This window comes from Lepidochelys kempii, chromosome 7, assembly GCF_965140265.1.
Source record: "Lepidochelys kempii isolate rLepKem1 chromosome 7, rLepKem1.hap2, whole genome shotgun sequence".
NCBI lineage: Eukaryota > Metazoa > Chordata > Testudines > Cheloniidae > Lepidochelys > Lepidochelys kempii.
In genome coordinates, this window is record NC_133262.1 from 31,979,345 (window position 1) to 31,997,540 (window position 18,196).

Sequence of the window (18,196 nt, forward strand, 5' to 3'; positions counted from 1 at the left end):
TAGGATTCCTGGAAACAGCTATGCTGCCACAAACCTGATTTTGGAACCAGATCTATAGTTATTTCTTTAACCATCAGATGACGCATCCATTCAAAGCAATCTGTTGTAATAATGAGACCACGAGAGAGTTACGTGATGGATACAAGAAAGCTCAATAGAAGCAAATGGAAATGGGTGACAGGATGGATCACTTGATGATTACCTGTTCTGTTTATTCTCTCTGGGGCATGTGGCATTGGCCACTGTCGGAAGACAGGCTCCTGGGCTAGACGGACCTTTGGTCTGACCCAGTATGGCTGTTCTTATGTTCTTAATGGCCCGTTATAAACCTGAAGGTTAAAAATCAAGGTGTTTGGGTTCCCGTTGCACAGGCAGCTACAATTCTGTTGGTGGCACTGGCTTAATTGTCATTGCTACTGCTACAGAAGAGGAAAAATAATGTCTTTACGAAGTGATGAACAACAACACTTCTAGGAGGCTACTAATTGGTTTCAGGGCCTTACTGGCAGATACTTACCCATCTCTTCCTTCCCAACCACAGGAATACATGAATTGTCAAACTGGATCAAGTCAGTGATCCAGGCAGCCCTGTATTCAGAACCTTCTACTTCTAGGGTAGAGCTCATCTGCACAGAAGACAGAGCTTTCTCAGAGGCCAGTCTGAGACTGGGAACAGATTCACCCCAGGAATTAAGGACCATCCAGAACTTCCATCTTTGGCTCCAAGTGCAAGGCGTGCTGCTCTGACATGCTTTCTTTAACACACCCAGGCCAGTGCATACATTTAAAAAAAAACAAAAAACAACAAAAAAGGAAACTAACCGCACCCAGACAAAATAATGTCCTGCACACAATACTCCTCTTAGGGAAAGGATGGGAGAGACAACCACATATGATAGATTTAGACATGTCACTTAATGCCTGTATTCAGATACTATAGTGATGAGGGTGGAAGACCATCTAGTTCAGGGGTTCTCAAACTGGGGGTTGGGATCCCTCAGGGGGTCATGAAGTTATTACATGGGGAGTCATGAGCTGTCAGCCTCCACCCCAAACCCTCTTTTGCCTCCAGCATTTATAATGGTGCTAAATATATTTTAAAATGTTTTTAATTTATTAGGGGGGTTGCACTCAGAGGCTTGCTATGTGAAAGGGGTCACCAGTAAAAAAAAAAAAAGTTTGAGAACCACTGATCTAATTCTTATTTAGCACTTTTCATTAGTAGATCTCAAAGTGCTTCAGTCTTGAATGTATTTATCCACACAACACGCCTGTGAGATAGGGAAATAAGATAAGAATTTATATAGAATAGAATCCCATCTCCAATAGTGCCCAGCTGTTTCAGAGAAAGGTGCAAAAACACTGCAGTAGATAGATGTGAGATAATCTGCCCCCAGGGAAAGTTTCTTCCTAACCCCATCAGAGGTTGGGCCATGCCCTGAACCATCTGTTGCTATTGTAGTACCCCCTATACAAATTCCACTCTCCGTGTTACTCTCAAAAAAAACCATTCGGAACAAGAGCAAACTCTTCATGTTTCAGTGTATTAGCTGATCACCAGCGGAGGGTGAAACACTTCCCCTGTTCCATAGTACATGTAGATGCATTCTGGGAGTGGAATTACCCCTTCCTCTGAAGCAACCTGCAACAGCTGCCATCAGAGGACAATGGACTAGATTGGCCACTGGTACTCTCTTGTATGGCATTTCTATGCTCAGTCGGAAGATATGCACATGTGCAAAGAGCTGAGCAATTTTTTTTTTTTTTAATTAATCCCAATATACCACGCAGCTTTGGTAGTAAATGCTGACACAGACAGAGTCAGGTCACTAGCTGCTTAAATATTCCTCTCTCAAAACCCACATTCAAATACAATTTGTATTGTGCTTTTTAAAAAGGGGAGGTATTGACCCAATACCAGTGTATGACAGACCCTGGCAGCAGATGAAAGAACCTGGTGGTGCGCAGCGCTCACCCCAAGGAAAGAATGTCTTGTTTGTTCTTTGTTTTCTCCCTTCCTCCTTCCCCCACCCTCACCCAGGACCACACGAGAGGGAGATCAGAGAGGATGAAAGCCAACAGCAGATACTGTGAGGCCCCCAGCCCAACTCATCTGGGTTTAATGCAGGGGCTGGGGTGGAGGAAGCTGGGGAAGGGACAGGAAAGGCAGTACCATCACTAGAGGTAAACTGGCCAAGCAACAAGCCATCTTTAACCATACAGCTACACTGCTATAGAAAGCCTTAAGTGAGTCTACACAGCCTTTTGCAGTTACAATGATGTCAGTTAAGGGTGTAATTTGTAATAACTCTTCATACTGAAAAAAAAGTATTTTTGCCAATATAGCTTATTTTTTTCAGGGAACTGGTATAAGTTATACTAGTAAAAGCACTCTTTGGCCCGCATAAGCTGTGTATACTCTAGTAGGGTTTACCAGCATAGCTATCAGCAAACCTTTTCTAGCTTAGACTAGGCCTCGGGATTCCAGTTTACAGCCTCTTACAGTATACCTCTGCTTATGTGAAAGACTCTGGGTTGGGAAGTAGGAGAGAAAAAGAGGTCAAGAGAAGGCAGCACTATAATTTATTTCAGCAGCATCTAAGGGCCCCAACTATGATCAGGGCCCCACTGTGCTAGGCATTGGGCAGACAAACAGCAAGATCGTCTCTGTCCCAAAGAGCTTACAGTCTAAATGGACAAGACAGAGGCCTTCTCTACACCCAGAATTCATATAGCTATACCTTTTTAATTAGGGGTATGATTTAAAAAACAACCAACCAACCAACCAACCAGATATTAACCCCCACTTCCCCCCAATGTGAGTACTGGAATAGCTTTTTCCCCTTCCTGTACAGGAGTAAGATATAAATAGACAAGCACATTTATACTGGTGTAACTGCATCCACACTAGGGGAGTTGTACCACTTTAACTATACCGATACAGTTAAGCAGTAAAACATGTGTTAAGACAAGCCCAAAGAGTGGGTGGGGAAACAGAAGCAGAGAGGTGAAGTGACTTGCCCATGGTCACACAGCGAGTGAGTGGCAGAGCTGGGAAAAGGATCTTACTCCCCATTCACCACCCTCTCCTGGCGACAAACTGGAACTGCAGGTCAAGTTACAGCACAACTGAGTCAAGGGACCCTAGTTACATAGGCTGACTCTGAAACACGATTAAAGGGCAGCCCACCCTATGAAATGGGGGAACAGTATTAGAATCAGGACAGAGGACAGCTGTATCCCTATTCCCTCTTGTGTACAATGGCACTTGGAAGACCAGCTAGCTGGTTCTTCAATTTGTTTGGTGTTAAGATCAGTTATGTTTCCAGACAAGATAGGAACAGCCAGATGTGTATTGAACTACCCAGTAATTTAGCCGCTGGTCTGAATTCAAGAAAACAGTTTACTTTACATTATGCTTCCTCTCTATTCAAATTTGAGGAGATATCAACAGGCCGAGCTCATCTCCTCCAAGCAAAAGGTATAACTTTATTGGTGTCAGTCTGGAGTACAGTTGCTTAATGAAATGAGTAAGACAGGGGTTTTCAAACTGGGTGTCAGGACCCCTCAGGGGGTCCCGAGGTTATTATATAGGGGGTCACAAGCTGTGAGCCTCCACCCCAAACCCCACTTTGCATCCAGCATTTATAATGGTATTAAATATATAAAAAAGTGTTTTTAATTTACAAGGGGCGGGGGTCGCACTCAGAAGCTTGCTATGTGAAAGGGGTCCACAGTACAAAAGTTTGAGAACTGCTGGACTAACATCTCACTGCTGAAGATGTACTAATGAGATACAAATGTTGATTCAAAGTCAGGCTGCTGGCAGGAAGTGGCTGTTGTCAAGGGATGATCAAAGGGAGGGGCTTGCCATGCTGACTCACTGAGAAACCAGCCTCCTTTTCCATTTATCAGATGGTTAACCAGGAGTAAATTAAAGTTGTAGGGGACAACTTCTCCCCTATTGTTCAGGGAAGGCAAATGCCTCCAAAATTCCCTCTACAAGACAGGCTGGAAGCATGCATTTCATCCAGAAGTTTCAGTGTGTGTATTTCTTTGTAAGTCTACCATGAAGGAGACTACGACAAAAAAAATTAGGCCTAATAGTCTACACTGGGGGTGCCTCTGCATGCAATGGGGCCTGTCGTCTAGGCTATGAACCACAATCTACATTGTATCTGTGCCAATCACAGCTTTCCCCTGGTCTACACTAGAAACACGTCGATATAACGACATTGCTCAGGGGTGTGGAAAATCGTAGTTATACCAACCTTTAGACAGTGCAGTGTTGATGGAAGAGCTTCTTCTGTTGACATAGCTATAGCTCTCGGGGAGATGGAGTACCTATGCTGATTGGAGAAGCTCTCCAACCCAGTGGATAGCGTCTTCACTTGGGCTGTCGATTAATTGCAGTTAACTCATGTGATTAACTCAAAAAAATTAACTGTGGTTAAAAAAAATAAATCGTGATTAATCGCACTGTTAAACAATAGAATACCAATTGAAATGTATTATATATTTTTGAATGTTTTTCTACTTTTTCAAATATATTGATATCTATTACATCACAGAATATAGAAGTGTACAGTGCTCACTTTATATTATTTTTATTACAAATATTTGCACTGTAAAAATGATAAAAAAATATTTTTTTTCAATTCACCTCATACAAGTACAGTAGGGCAATCTCGATCGTGAAAGTGTAACTTACAAACGTAGATTTTTTGTTTTTTTGTAACTGCACTCAAAAGAAAGAAAAAATGTAAAACTTTAGAGACTACAGTCCACTTGGTTCTACTTCTTGTTCAGCCAATTGATGAAAACAAACCAGTTTGTTTTAATTTATGGGAGATACTGCTGCCTGCTTATTTACAATGTCACCTGAAAGTGAGAACAAGGGTTTGCATGGCACTTTTGTAGCTGGCGTTGCAAGGTATTTACGTGCCAGATATGCTCAACATTCATATACCCCTTCATGATTCAACCACCATTCTGGAGGATATGCTTCCATGCTGATGATGCTCGTTAAAAAAACGGTGCGTTAATGAAATTTGTGGCTGAACTCCTTGGTGGACAATTGTATGTCTCCTGTTCTGTTTTACCCTCATTCTACCATATATTTCGTGTTACAGCAGTCTCGGGTGATGACCCAGCATGCTTGTTTTAAGAACACTTTCACAGCAGATTTGACAAAACGCAAAGAAGGTACCAATGTGAGATTTCTAAAAATAGCTACAGCACTCAACTCAAGGTTTAAGAATCTGAAGTGTCTTCCAAAATCTGAGAGGGATGAGGTGTGGAGCATGGTTTTAGAAGTCTTAAAAGAGCAACACTCCAATGCAGAAACTACAGAACCTGAACCATCAAAATGAAAATCAACCTTCTGCTGGGGGCATCTGACTCAGATGATGAAAATGAACATGCGTCGGTCCGCTCTACTTTGGATGGTTATCAAGCAGAACCTGTTATCAGCATGCACGCATATCCTCTGGAATGGTGACTGAAGCATGAAGGGACATATGAAACTTTAGCGCATCTGGCACATAAATATCTTGCAACGCCGGTTACAACAGTGCCACTCGAATGCCTGTTCTCACTTTCAGGTGACATTGTAAACAAAAGCGGGCAGCATTATCTCCTGCAAATGTAACCTAACTTGTTTGTCTGAGCAATTAGCTGAAGTAAGACTGGGTGGACTTGTAGGCTCTAAAGTTTTACATTGTTTTATTTTTGAATGCAGTTATTTTTTGTACATAATTCTACATTTGTAAGTTCAACTTTCATGATAAATATATTGCACTACAGTACTTGTATTAGGTGAATTGAAATATACAATTTCTTGTGTTTTTTACAGTGCAACTATTTGTAATAAAAATAAAGATAAAGTGAGCACTGTACACTTTCTATTCTGTGTTGTAATTGAAATCAATATATTTGAAAATGTAGAAAACATCCAAAAATATTTAAATAAATGGTATTCTATTATTATTTAACAGTGCCATTAATCACAATTAATTTTTTTAATTGCTTGACAGCCCTAGTCTTCACTAAGCTCTACAGTAGCGCAGTTGCTGCAGAGCTGTAAGTGTAGACAAGTGGTTTGCTTGTGTAACACTTGGGATTTATATACTAGGTTATACCCATAGGTAGCTAAAACCAAGACACGGCCTTAATCCCAAAATCTACATGAGCCAGCAAGTCAATCAAGATAGTCCCTCTCCAGCACCTCTGCCATGTGTAACTTCTATGCTCTCCCAGAGTAATCAAGGATGTTTGCTGCTGGCTACACAGAAACCCCATCTATTTTTGGCTTTCTACTCTTCCTGAAATAAAAAGGCTCCCTTTTCTCATTAGTACCTGCCCTTCCTTTAGGCACATAGCTGACATGCTGTGTTCACAGCCCTGTCTGTTTGGAAGAGAGTCAGAAACTCCACCCATACGTTACACTTCCACCAACACTATTTCTGGGTTTTAATCTTTGTACTTGTGGTCTGCAGCTATCTGACTGTTGGCAGCTTTAAGGAATGGGGAAGAACTGTTTTTGGGGTGGGGGGAAAATAGGATAAACTTTAGGAAAGGAAAACTCAGGTATGACATCAGGCAAGAGTTATGAATAGTCTTCCACTTCCCTTTGGAAGACTAATTGTAAGCACATAAAGAAAACTATCATGTCATTTTATTCAGTATTTCTCAACCTCTTCTGGTTCACAAAAGTAAAAATTGTTTAAATGATAAACTACTACTACTACGACTACATTTAACCTCACAAGCTTTAAAGGTTTTGAATGCCCTGAAGTTATTCTGAAAAGTTTCTTCTCTTGGCTTTGGATTGTAATAAAATGTTCAATGCCTCGTGACCCTGCCCCAGCAGTTGCAACCCACCAGTTAAGAAATACAGATCTAGTTCACCTCCCTGGCAATGCAGGGATGTTTGTCCATTTATCAGTTTTGTAGTCTAGTTTTAAATGTTCCAAGTGATAGGCTACTCAGACTTACGAGAGAGAGAGACAGACAGATAGACATACAGCAGATGGGAACAGTCACACACGAGCAGTAAAGGGACTATTATTAAAATTATCTGTATCACAGTAGAAACTAGAAGCCCCAAGATGAACCCCACCCCCCTGATGTTGGATGTTGCACAATCACAAAGTAGGTCTTCACGGCAGAGTTTGCTCAGGTGATTGGCACCCAGGTCTGAGCAGCCACATTGCAAGCCATACCTGAGTTATTCTCTTCTCACCCGTGTTGCTTTCTCCCATGTGGCTCACTGGATTTCTAGGGGAGTATCTTGTCATCCTTTGTGCTGCAGTCAGGTGAGCTGCTCTATGGATTCTTTCCCAGTGACTTGGGGGAAAACTCGTATGTTCTTCTGGGAAAATGGGGGGAATTGCGGGAAGGCACTGGAAGACTATCAGCACTACTTCCTCAGTGCACAGTGGATGGGTTACCAGCCCCGAGTGGAACCTGGGCTCTAACTTACCCCACACCAGTCAAGCCAGCTAGCCTGAGCTGGAAGCACCACTCAGCTCAGGTGAGGTGTCTACATGTGTGGATTGGAGGGCATTGGGGCAACACCCAGGTAAAAACCTCAGCTAATTCTGCAGTGAAGTTATACTCACAGGGAGAGAGTCTCTGCCCTAAAGAGTTTATCTTAACTAATGGTGAAATTTTCAAAAGCACTTAGTGACTTAGAAACCTAAGTCACATTTAAAAAAAAATAAAAAAATCAATGGCACTTAGGCTCTTAAGTCACTTAGGAGTTTTTGAAAATTTTACTGTACATTTGTACAATGGGGCATAACCTGGCTGACTGTAGTAGGACCTACCTGCATCAAAGTGATAAATCTAAATGAACACGAGAAAGGAAGGATAGTTACACTTATTTCACATGAGGAATTGAGGAACAGAGAGACTGAGGGCTTGTCTACACTTGAAACTCTATAGCAGCACAGGTACACCACTGCAACGCTGACACTACCTACGCTGACAGGAAGCGTCATCCCATTGTTTTAGGTAATCCACCTCCCCGAGAGGCACCAACTAGGTTGACAGAAGAATTCTTCCATCGACTTAGCGCTGTTAACACTAGAGGTCAAGTTGGCTTAACTATGCTGCTCAAGGCTGTGCATTTTTCACAGCCCTGAGTGACGTAGATAAGTTGACCTAACTTTTTAGAGTGGAACAGGCCACAGTGACTTGCTCGAGATCACACAGCAAGTCTCTGGCAGACAATAAAATTGACCCCCTTATCTCCACAATCCCAGTCTAATGCCCTAACTACAAGGCCATTCTTCCTCTCAAAGGCAGACTAGAGAATCAGACTGGTTTAGGCTCTGTATTGTGAAACAAACCATTTTCTAGTAACCTAAGGAAGGGAGAGGGAATCGGGTTTCATGTGTTCTAGTCCCAGTATTGTCACACACTCATCTGCGAATGTGGATGAACATATCTCTCAGCACCTCCCTGAGATACAGCTCGCACAAGGGATAGAAAATTTTTTAATTCAGTCACGTTTCCCAATGCTTTCAAATCCTTGGATGGAACCTGACAAAAGAGCACAAAGGCTATTTAATACTTACCTTCTTGTCCCTTCAATTATCATCTTCAGACAATGTTTAAAGAGATCCTCAAATGATCCAATAAGTTGACCATTCTACAGACAAAGAAAGAACAACTTGATTTGTTACAAGTTTTCTCTGAGGAAAGTCACATAGACCATGCCAAGAGCAGAGTTCAGCCAAACAGACTGGGAAAGACTCTGGTAGCCTCCCCACTCCCTCAAGGAACAACGGGGAGATGCCAACCAAAGTTGAAGGTCATCCTTTAAAAGGCTGCCCATAAAGTTAATAAATCCTGGTTTCATTTGGTAACATGGTGATAGCCTCCTAGAGAGGCTGGGATTCATCCACATAAAGAAGCCATGGATATTTGGGTTGCCTGGCAATTCAAAGATTCTAATGGGCAGTAAATACTTCGGACAAAACTCATCTAAATTCTTGGGCAAACTCAAGGAATATCCCTCCATTACTGTTGTACCGGCATTGCCTTTGATGTGCCATCACTCTGAAGGGACATGCAACGAGGGGTAGGAGAGCCTTCCAAGGACCTGCTCCATAGCAGCCCCAAAGATGTTAGCTCATGGTATTTACTAGACCGCAGAGAGGAAATGCATGTGGATCCTCAACTCCCTTGGGGAGCAACTTACCTCAACTTGCTCGTGTTTAGCATCGAGAAAAGGACCAAACTAGAAGAAAACAAGAAGTCAAGAAAGAAATTCAAAGAGAGAAAAATCTATCCCTTGCATCCTGCCTGCTCACTGACTTGTGCTCCAGCCCTGAATTGTGACCAAGGCTGCATTAAACATAGGTAATATACAAGACGCAGCTGGCAAGAAAGTTTTCTAGAGACTGGGAGCCAAGACTCTTGGGTTCCATCTCCTGGCTCAGGGAAGGTGTGTGGTCAAATGAACAACAACGGAGGAAGGAGAGCCAGGATTCCTGAGTTAAGGAGAGAGCATAACTTAGTTGATGATAGCAGTGGACTGGGAGTCAGGTCTACTGTGCAGAAATGGGCATAGAAAAACTACGTCACTTTGCCCTCTGTGCCTCAGTTTCCCCACCCAGGGGCTAACATCTAACTGGAACCCTGGATACCTGGGTTCTAGTCCCAGCTCTGCTACTGGCCTCTGAGTGATGTTAGGCAAGTCACTTTCCTCTCTCTGTGCCTCAGTTTCTCCATCTATAAAATGGGGATTATGTTACTTGTCTCCTTTGTAAAGCACTCAAGAAGCTACAGATTAAAAGTGTTATCAGAGCAAGGGAAGCTGTGTGATTGATCATATACTAGGAAAGTGCTTTGTGATCGCTGAACAATGGTTTTGCAACATTGGATACGAATGGTCCATTTACTCAGTCTATTGGCCATTACCAGCTGCTTTAGAAAGAGGAGCCCCTTTCAAGACAACTATGGGGAAGTTTTCTTCTTAACTACAGACAGTTAGTGTATGGCTTCTAATCTAAAGGAGGAGGGTTCGTCTCTTAAAAAAAGTGACCCCATCTAATAAATTGTCTGAAGGTATTTTTTTATTTGTTTGCTCTGTCTGAAAAGTTCAAGTCAAGTCCATTGGTACTATCCCGTAATCTTTACTAACAAGACCAAAAACCCATGTCAATCTGAACACGTGTTTCCCCACTCCTGAGACAGAAGGTTCTATAGAGTCCTAATAGCCCATGGTGTCCAGATAAAAATCAGCTTAGGCCGCGGATCGCCTTGTTCTTCTTCGAGTGCTTGTTCATGTTCCCATCAGGTGTGTGCGTGCACACTAGCCGGAAGATTTTCCCCTAGCAGCAACTGTAGGATTGGCCTGTGTGACCCCTGGAGTTGCGCCTTTATGGCGCCCAATATAGAGCCCTGCCTACTCTACACCCCCTCAGTTCCTTCTTACAGCCAGTGACGGTAGCTGGAACTTCCCCTTGCTCTTCTCGTGCTTTGGCAAGTGGATTATCAGTGCTTTATATGCTGTACATAGTTAGTTTCCAGTAGTTACTATAGTTTAATAAAAAGAACAGGAGGACTTGTGGCACCTTAGAGACTAACAAATTTATTTGAGCATAAGGTTTCGTGAGCTAGTCTTCATAAGTTTCAGTTACGGATGGTCCCCTATGTTTTCCCCCTGCATTTGTTATCGGGGCATGCTGTGATTCCCAGGCTTTAAGACTTGCCAGATTTGTGTGAAGCGCATGCCAAAAAGGGACCCCCAAAACTCCTGCTTAGGGTGCCTGGCTGAGGGTCATCAGAAAGACCACTGCAAGATCTGTTGGGAATTCCAACCAAGAACCATTAAGGAGAGGGAGCAGCGTCTCAAAATTTTCCTTATGGAGGCAGCTCTCCGACCTCAGTTGGACCTAGGTGCTGGTGATCCTGCTTCCAGCACATCGGCTTCGGGGAGAAGTGATCCGGCGCCATCTTTGAAGGATCCGGCGTCAAAGAAAGATGCTGGCAAGGAAGCTCAGCACGGTCATGGAGTCTCTTGGGGACATTCCAGCCTTCGGCACCGGTCCCAATCACCAGCGCAGAAGAAAACGAGGTCAGAGAGAGGCCAATCTCCCTCAGCAAGACCCAGGGACCAGCCACCAGCGGCACCTCAGTCGGGCCACGGCTCGGGGACTCAGAGTGGGGCCATGCTGACTTCTGCCCAGGTGAGGCAGTTGAGTCCGGGCCCATCTCGCTCACCACACCCATTGGAGCATCTACAGCTCTTGTATACCCCAGAGGCTTTCGAGGCAGCGCAGGACCTATTGAGGCTCACAGCGCTGTTCTCTCTGCCAAGACAGGAGAGTGTCTCGGCACCGCAGGTTCCATCCTGGCACCCCGTGCAGCCTAAGAGAAAGCCAGCGATGATGGCACGCTGATCCCCATCACCTCGGCACCCTTCTACTCCAGCATCCCCATCCTGTGAGCACAGTCGGTCCCTTGCTTCTCGACACTCTACCTCGAGAGGAGTAGCACCACCCTGGTCCTCCTACTCAGAGTTGGACTCATACCGCTCCAACTATAGCGGGAGCAGAAGATCCTCCTCACAGCATCATAGGCAGTCCTGACCAACACAGTGGATCCCTCAATGACAAAATCAACCACAGTGGCGCTGTTGGACTCTGTGGGCTTTCCATCAAGCCCAGGGTCAGAGCCAGGGGTCCCACTTGGGTGCAGCATCAGTGGTGTCTGCAACATTCGTTCTGCCATGATTGGCACCGGAGCCAGTGTCTCGGTCATTAACACTGTTATCTTTAGCAACGGAGGCATCAGTGGCCCCGATTGCGGCTATGGCACACCCTCGGCACTGACGCTACAGGAACCCTGGCACATGTTGCACCAGGTGCCGGCACCAGCATGGGGCCTGACACCTGTGCCTTTCACAGCACCATGACCAGGCCAACCTACTGCAGTTTCCACGGGGTCAAGAGATCCCTCAGGTGGGGACAGTAGGGAGCAACCACCTCTCCTGGTGCTCTCCTTCTCCCCCCAAGATGAGGCCCTAGCGCAGGGGTGGGCAAACTTTTTGGCCTGAGGGCCACATCAGGGAACAAAAATTGTATGGCGGGCCATGAATGCTCACAAAATTGGGGTTGGGGTGCGGAGGGGGGTGAGGGCTCTGGTTGGGAGTGTGGGGTCCAGGGTGGGGCTGGGAATGAGGTGTTTGGGCTGTAGGAGGGTGCTCTGGGCTGGGATCGAGGGGTTTGGAGAGCAGGAGGGGGATCAGGGCTGGCGCATGCGGTTGGGGCATGGGGAGAGGCTCAGGGGTGCAGGCTCCAAGTGGTGCTTACCTCAAGCATCTCGCGGAAACAGTGGCATGTCCCTTCTCTGGTTCCTACATGGAGGCATGGCCAGGCGGCTCTGCACGCTGCCCCATCTGCAGGCACCATCCCTGCAGCTCCCATTGGAGGGGGCTATTGGAGGATGGAGGAGCTGGAGCAGGGCCGTGGTGTGGCCCCCAACCCTTCACCCCAGCAAGAGCACCAGAACAGGGCCATGCTGTGTGGTGCGGCCCCCGACCCAGCGCCCTGACTGGAGCCTTAAAGATTCTAGAGCCACCTTCAGGTCCCTGGGCCTCTAAACTTCAACACAGCAGAGACACTTCTGTCTGCAGCCCCAGCAGCGGTTCAGTCAGCAGAACCCACAAAGATGGATCCAGAAGGAGGAATCAGAATGGCAGGAGAAGACCATGCCAACCCTCTGGCTAGGGCTCAGGACAACCCAACCCATCTTCAGGCACCAAGCCGGCCCATTGAAGGCACAGTCGAGGACGGTGTACCACACCTGACAATGGATCCACCCTGCCTTACTTTCTCGTCCCGACTATCCCCTTTCTACCGTGCATGGTTCTGTGTCACCTCAGACTGGTGGGTGCTCTGCATGGTAGAGAGGGGATACTCCATCCAATTCTGTGCCCTCCCACCCTTCCAACTCTCTTCAGGGACCCTTCTCATGAGCAGCTCCTTATCCAGGAGATGCAGTCACTCCTGTCTTTAGGGACAGTGGAGGAGGTTCCTCAGGAGCACAGGGGGCGAAGGCTTTTATTCCCGGTATTTCCTATACCGAAAGCCAAAAGGTGGCCTCAGGCCCATCCTGGACCTACGAGAACTCAACAAGTTTGTGAAGAAACTCAAGTTCCGCATGGTCTCTCTGGCCTCCATCATTCCCTCATTGGATCCAGAAGATTGGTATGTTGCCCTCGACCTGAAGGACGCATACTTTCATATCGATCATCCAGCTCCACAGGAAGTACCCCAGGTTTGTGGTGAACAACACCCACTACCAATTTACAGTCCTCCCGTTTGGCTCATCAGCAGCACCTCATGTTTTCATCAAGTGCATGGCAGTCGCTGCGTTTCGGTACAGGTGTTTCCTTAACTCGACAACTGGCTGATCAAGAGCTGCTCCAAGACCCAAGTAGAAGCTCAGGTCAGATTCATCAGAGCCACCTTTGACAACCTGGGTCTCCTTCTAAAGGAAGCGAAATTGACTGTCCTCCATCCAGAGAATAGAATTTATAGGGGCAACATTGGACTCGACCCAGGCCAGGACATGCCTGCTGCAAGCGAGGTTTCAGGCCCTGACCGATATGATTCGAGGCTCAGTTTCCCACCACCACAGCAAGGAACTGCCTGAAGCTTCTCGGACACATGGCTGCCTGTACCTACATGGTGCAGCATGCCAGACTCAGGCTTCAACCTCTTCATGGCTTGCGATAGTGTACCGCCTGGCCAGGGACAGCTTGGACAGGATCATGACCCTGCCTCGCCTGGTCCTTGACTCCCTCCTATAGTGGCTCAACCCTCAGGAAGTATGCTCAGGGATCCCCTTCGCCAGTCTGCAGCCGTCTCTGTTGCTAGTGATGGACGCATCAGACTTAGGCTAGGGAGCACATCTGGGAGACCGCAGGACTCAGGGTCTCTGATATCAGGCAGATCTGGCTCTTCACATCAACGCCAGAGAACGGAAAGCAGTGCGCCTGGTGTTCCAGACCTTCCGGGCATACACATTGTCCCGTTAAGTATTAGTCATGAGAGGCAACACCACGGCAATGTTTTATATCAACAAACAGGGGGGGTGAATGCTCCTCTCCCCGGTGCCAGAAAGCCCTCATGCTGTGGGACTTCTGTGTAGAACATTCAATACACCTGCAAGCGTTGTACCTCCCTGGGGTACAGAATGAGCTGGCGGACCACCTCAGCAGGTCGTTTCAGGGCCACAAGTGGCCCCTTCATCCGGACGTCATGATTTCAATCTTCCAGAGGTGGGGCTTTCCCAGATAGACCTATTCGCCACGCGATACATCGGGAAGTGCCAGCAATTCTACTCCTTCCAAAAAAATCACAGCTAGGGCTCCAGCGTGGACACATTTCTCCTCCATTGGGGAGGTTATCTCCTATATGCCTTTCCACCCATACCATTAGTTCACAAGGGACTCCTCAAGATCCGGAGAGAACAAGCTCAGGTCATATTAATAGCACCAGCCTGGCCCCGTCAGCACTGGTACATATCTCTCCTACCCTGCTGCTCTTTCTGGACCTTCTGAAACAAGATCATGGTTGTCTTCAACATCTGAACCTCGAGTTGCTTCACTTCACGGCATAGAAGCTCCATGGTTGAACCAGATTACGCTTTCCTGTTCAGGCCAGGTTAGACAGGTCTTTCTTGGCAGCAGAAAACCCTCTACGAGAGCCAAATACCTTGCCAAGTGGAAGAGATTTTTAACCTGGTCGGTGCAGCGCTATTCATCCCCAACACTAGCATCAGTGCTGCTTATTCTGGACTACCTCCTCCATCTGAAGCAGCAGGGGCTTTCGTTACTGCCAATAAGAGTGCACTTGGCTGCCATCTCGGCCTTTCACCCAGGTGAGGAGGGCCGCTCTGTGTTTGCTAACCCGATAGTCAGCCAGTTCTTAAAAGGGCTTGACTGGCTATACCCTAACGTCCGTCAGCCTGTCCTGATCTGGGACCTCAACCTGGTCCTTTCTAGACTCATGGGACCACCTTTTGAGCCCTTGGTGATGTGCTCCCTGCTCTACCTCTCTTACAAGATGGCGTTCCTGGTGGCAATAACTTCGGCTAGGAGGGTGTCTGAACTCAAGGCCCTAGCCTCAGAGTCCCCTTATACTGTGTTCTATAAGGACAAGGTGCAGCTCAGGCCTCACCCTGCTTTCCTCCTGAAAGTTGTGTCGCAGTTTCACATTAACCAGGACATCTTTGTCCTGGTGTTCTACCCTAAGCCACATTCCAGCGGCAGGGAGCAGACTCCGCTCACTAGATGTCCGCAGAGCACTAGCCTTTTACATCGAGAGAACAAAGTCGTTCAGAAAAATCGGTCCAGTTATTCATGGCGGTGGCAGACAGAATGGAAGGCCTACCCATGCCATCACAATGCATTTAGTTGTGGATCACTTCCTGTATCTGTGAGTGCTACAATCTGGCGGGAGTTCCTGCACCCCCGATCGCTGCGCACTCCACCAGGGTGCAGGCTTCATCAACAATGTTCCTGGCACAGTTCCCTACTCAGGAAATCTGCAGAGCAGCGACATGGTCCTCCATCCACCCTTTCACCAACTGTTATGTGATTACGCAGCAGGCCTGAGATGACACGGTCTTTGGTAGAGCAGTGCTCCAATCAGTGGATGACTCTGACCCCACCTCCTGAACTCGGGCTTGGGAGTCACCTGATTGGAATTGACATGAACAAGCACTCGAAGAAGAAAAAATGGTTCCTCACCTTCTCGTAACTGTTGTTTGTCGAGATGTGTTGTTCTTGTCCATTCCAATACCCACCCTCCTACCTCTCTGTCGGAGTAGCTGGCAAGAAGGAACATGGGGTGGGTGGGGGGGAAGGGTCAGCACAGCTCTATATTGGGTGCCATGAAGACGCGACTCCAGGGGACACCCAGGCTGACCCTACAGTTGCTGCTAGGGGAAAAATCTTCCGGCCACCGTGCACGTGTGTGCACACACAAACTGATTGGAATGGACATGAACAACACATCTCGAAGAACAGTTACAAGAAGATGAGTAACTGTTTTTTTCAAGGTGCCTTTCACCTTTTCTGAATAGAAGGGTAAATCACTGACTCCCAAGGGAATTTAATAACTGCCTGTATTTGCTGTACACTCTCACAGAGATTGTGAGGCTATGGGTAACTTTACGTAGTTACATACAGAAACTGGGCTTCATTTTTGGTTTAAATTCATTATGCATTTTTTAAAAAAATATATATAAAATGAGATTACCTAACATAAAAATGTTACTGCAACCAGCCTCTTCTGGGCAAACACAGGTTGGTTTTGAAGTCACACTAGGACCTCTAGTGGGCTATCCGATAAACCCTATCCCTTGTGTGGTACATAATCTAAAAGCTCTTCGGTTCACAGCTAGTCTTGTTTAGAATTCAATTTAAAGAAAATCAAAGAAGAGGCAACATGGGCTAATGGATAGAGCACTGGCCTAGCAGTCAGGAGACCCAAGTTCTATTCCCAGCTCTCCTACTGTGTGAACATGGGCAAGTCACTTCCCCTCTCTCTGCCTGTTTCACCTCCCTTTATTTGTCTTGCCTATTCGGAGCAGGGACTGTCTCACTGTATCTGTGCAACACCTTGGACAAGAAGGCCTCAAACTCAGTTGGGGCTCTAGGATATACTACAATACAAAAGCTTCCTCTTAATACTACTGTGCACTTAACTCAGTAACTTACAGGAGTGAGTGTATTTCTCTCTCAGATGGAGAAGCCTGAGACACTCAGACTTTCCCAAGGCCACAGAACAAGACAGTGGCAGAAACAGAGTCTCTGGACAGATCAGCTTGAGAGGTCCTAGAATCTGAACTGTTATAGACCTCACACACTTTGGAATGAGCTTCCTCTGCCCCAAGGAAGTATGTAAACCATTAATCAGTGTCTCTGCCTCCATGCCCAATCCAGAGAGGATGCCAACATATTACAGCTCAGTTAGAGACAGATTCACATCCTTTATGGATTGGGCACACAGAAAGGCATGTACTAACTCTAGGTGGCACTCACTCTAGGGCTATTCCTGTCAACCAAGAAGATGTGCACATTACAGCAAGGTAGGCATTTGCATCAGGGAATTCAAAACTTCACATGGAGATAAAAAAGCATTCATATATTATGGGCCTTGTAAGAGGACTTGCAGCAATAAGCTTTGACCAAGAATGGTCATCTTGCTTTTGGATTGTAGCCTAATTGATCACAGCTGAATTTTCACATCATTTTTTAAGCCTAGTATTTTTGAATGGAAACAGTTTTCAGCTACATGTTATAGCATTTAGTTACAAAGCAACGGCACAAAAAAGGGAAATAAAACCAAGGTCCTGAAAGCCCATGTTCATTAAATATCCCATGGCACTTTTCATAAGAGCATTAACCCCAGTGTCCTGGCCAAACTCCAGCTTTGAGTAATTCCATTCTGCCTCCTTCAATTCCCCACCTGCAATTTTAATTAAATATGGGAATCTTCCTCTTTTCTAGTCCTTAACAGTTATGTTGTGTTGCTATGCAGTCAAACAGCTGCAATGATTCTCAGAGGATTTGTGCTTTAGAATCCTATTATTATGGACCAAGGCCACAACTGGAATCAGGACCTCATTGTGCTAAGAACTGTACAAACATACAGGAAGACACAGACACTGCTCTGCAATGCTTACATTCTAAAGCCCCAATCCTGCAAAAAAAGTTATGCACACGCTTAACTTAAAGCATATGAACAATTCCCTTGATTTCACTGGCACTACTCACATGCCTAGAGCTAAGCACCTTCGTGCTTTATCTCATCCTGCCCCTCACACTGAGAGGAACTCCCGCAAAACATCTACAAAACTACCTCATTATCCTCCTTCAAAACCCTCCTCAAGATCTCTGTTCTGTGATGCCTATAAAAAAAAAAAAGTGACAATAGTTAGGCTGCTGGCGTGCTGAGATCACAGCCTAGTATGCTGGCCAATATTGTCTCATTGTTTCCTTGTACTCCCCTGTCTGTCTGTATCCATCTGTTGCGTGTGGTCTTATACTTGCAGTTTAAGCTCCTTAGTGCAGGGACCATCTTTTTGTTCTGTTTGTACAGCACTTAGTGCAGTTGGGGGCCTTGGTCCATGACTAGAGCGCCTAGGTGCTATAGTAATACAAATAATA

At 46.0% G+C, this 18,196-nt stretch overlaps 1 protein-coding gene across 7 annotated transcripts in view; it reads right to left on the reverse strand.

The window, feature by feature from the left end:
- Positions 1-18,196, reverse strand: part of POLA2 (DNA polymerase alpha 2, accessory subunit) — a 46,772-nt gene that overhangs the window by 14,329 nt on the left and 14,247 nt on the right. For all 7 annotated transcript variants that reach the window (XM_073351856.1, XM_073351860.1, XM_073351857.1 and 4 more), the window contains exons 12-13: positions 9,209-9,247; positions 8,583-8,656 (exon numbers count right to left, since the gene is read on the reverse strand). In XM_073351856.1, coding sequence (XP_073207957.1) covers positions 8,583-8,656; positions 9,209-9,247 — 113 coding nt within the window. The remainder of the gene's footprint in view (positions 1-8,582; positions 8,657-9,208; positions 9,248-18,196) is intronic.